Below are 925 nucleotides of genomic sequence, written 5' to 3' on the forward strand. Positions count from 1 at the left end.
AGTGCATGCCGGGTGCCTATGGCAAGGGATGAACCCCACCATCCACTCACCCCTGCTCTGGCTGCAGTGTGCCCAGGCCCCAGAGCTGCAGAAGCGCAGGGCCCTCATGGAGCCCAGCCACGCTGTGCGTCTCCTCCATGCTCCTGTGGCAGTAGACAGCCACGTACTGAGAGGTCGCTGAGCCCTCCGGTGATGGGCACCACTCCATGGCCCACACAGGGCCACCCACGAAGAAGGACACGTCCAGGCGCTCCTCATGGGGCTGCAGTGAGCTGAACCTGCCAGTGGGGAGGTGGGTAAGGGCATGGGGAAAGAGCAGCACTGCTGCAGAGTGTGAGCACATGAGACAGGCAGGGCAGAACCCAGCTGGTGCAGAGCCTTGGCACAGGGCTGGTGAGAGCCCAGAGCTGGCTGCTGAGCCTACAGCCACTCCTGCTGCCCTGGGGGGCTCACCCAACCCAGCTCTCAGACCTGCCAGAACCACAGCCCTGGGAGTTTCTGCCTGTCTCAGGCATGACAGCCACCACCCCAGCAGTGCCTCGCGGCACCCCATCACAGACCTGTTTACCCTGTACAAGACACCGTCGTCTTCGATGCCCTCCCGCTGGATGGAGAAGAATGGAGACTTCTCCTCTGCTGGCAGGTATGGAGCAGCTTCACTGGGGAGGAAGGAGGTGGTGAGAGAACTTCTCCCCACCCCTCACCCAGTCACCCGTCAGCACAGCATCATACCCCAGCACCCATCCAAGCCTCTGCACAGCCTGGTGTGCTCTGTTGCTGGACACCCAGAGGGCTACTAAGATTCCATGACCAAGTCCATGAAACCCCCAAAGCCCACAAGACGGCCCCATCCTTTCTGCTGGGGCCTGATCCTGCCTGAGGATGAAGGAGTACAGCACCCACCATGCCCTTATTCCCCCCACCA

General features: G+C 61.8%; 1 protein-coding gene across 1 annotated transcript in view; it reads right to left on the minus strand.

Annotated features, from left to right (window-relative positions):
• Positions 1-925, minus strand: part of GTF3C2 (general transcription factor IIIC, polypeptide 2, beta 110kDa) — a gene marked incomplete at both ends in the record, with an annotated part of 9370 nt that overhangs the window by 6027 nt on the left and 2418 nt on the right. The window contains 2 exons of the mRNA XM_010018657.1: positions 51-278; positions 561-659. Coding sequence (XP_010016959.1) covers positions 51-278; positions 561-659 — 327 coding nt within the window. The remainder of the gene's footprint in view (positions 1-50; positions 279-560; positions 660-925) is intronic.

This window comes from Nestor notabilis, unplaced genomic scaffold (genome assembly GCF_000696875.1).
Source record: "Nestor notabilis isolate BGI_N333 unplaced genomic scaffold, ASM69687v1 scaffold17547, whole genome shotgun sequence".
Lineage (NCBI taxonomy): Eukaryota > Metazoa > Chordata > Aves > Psittaciformes > Psittacidae > Nestor > Nestor notabilis.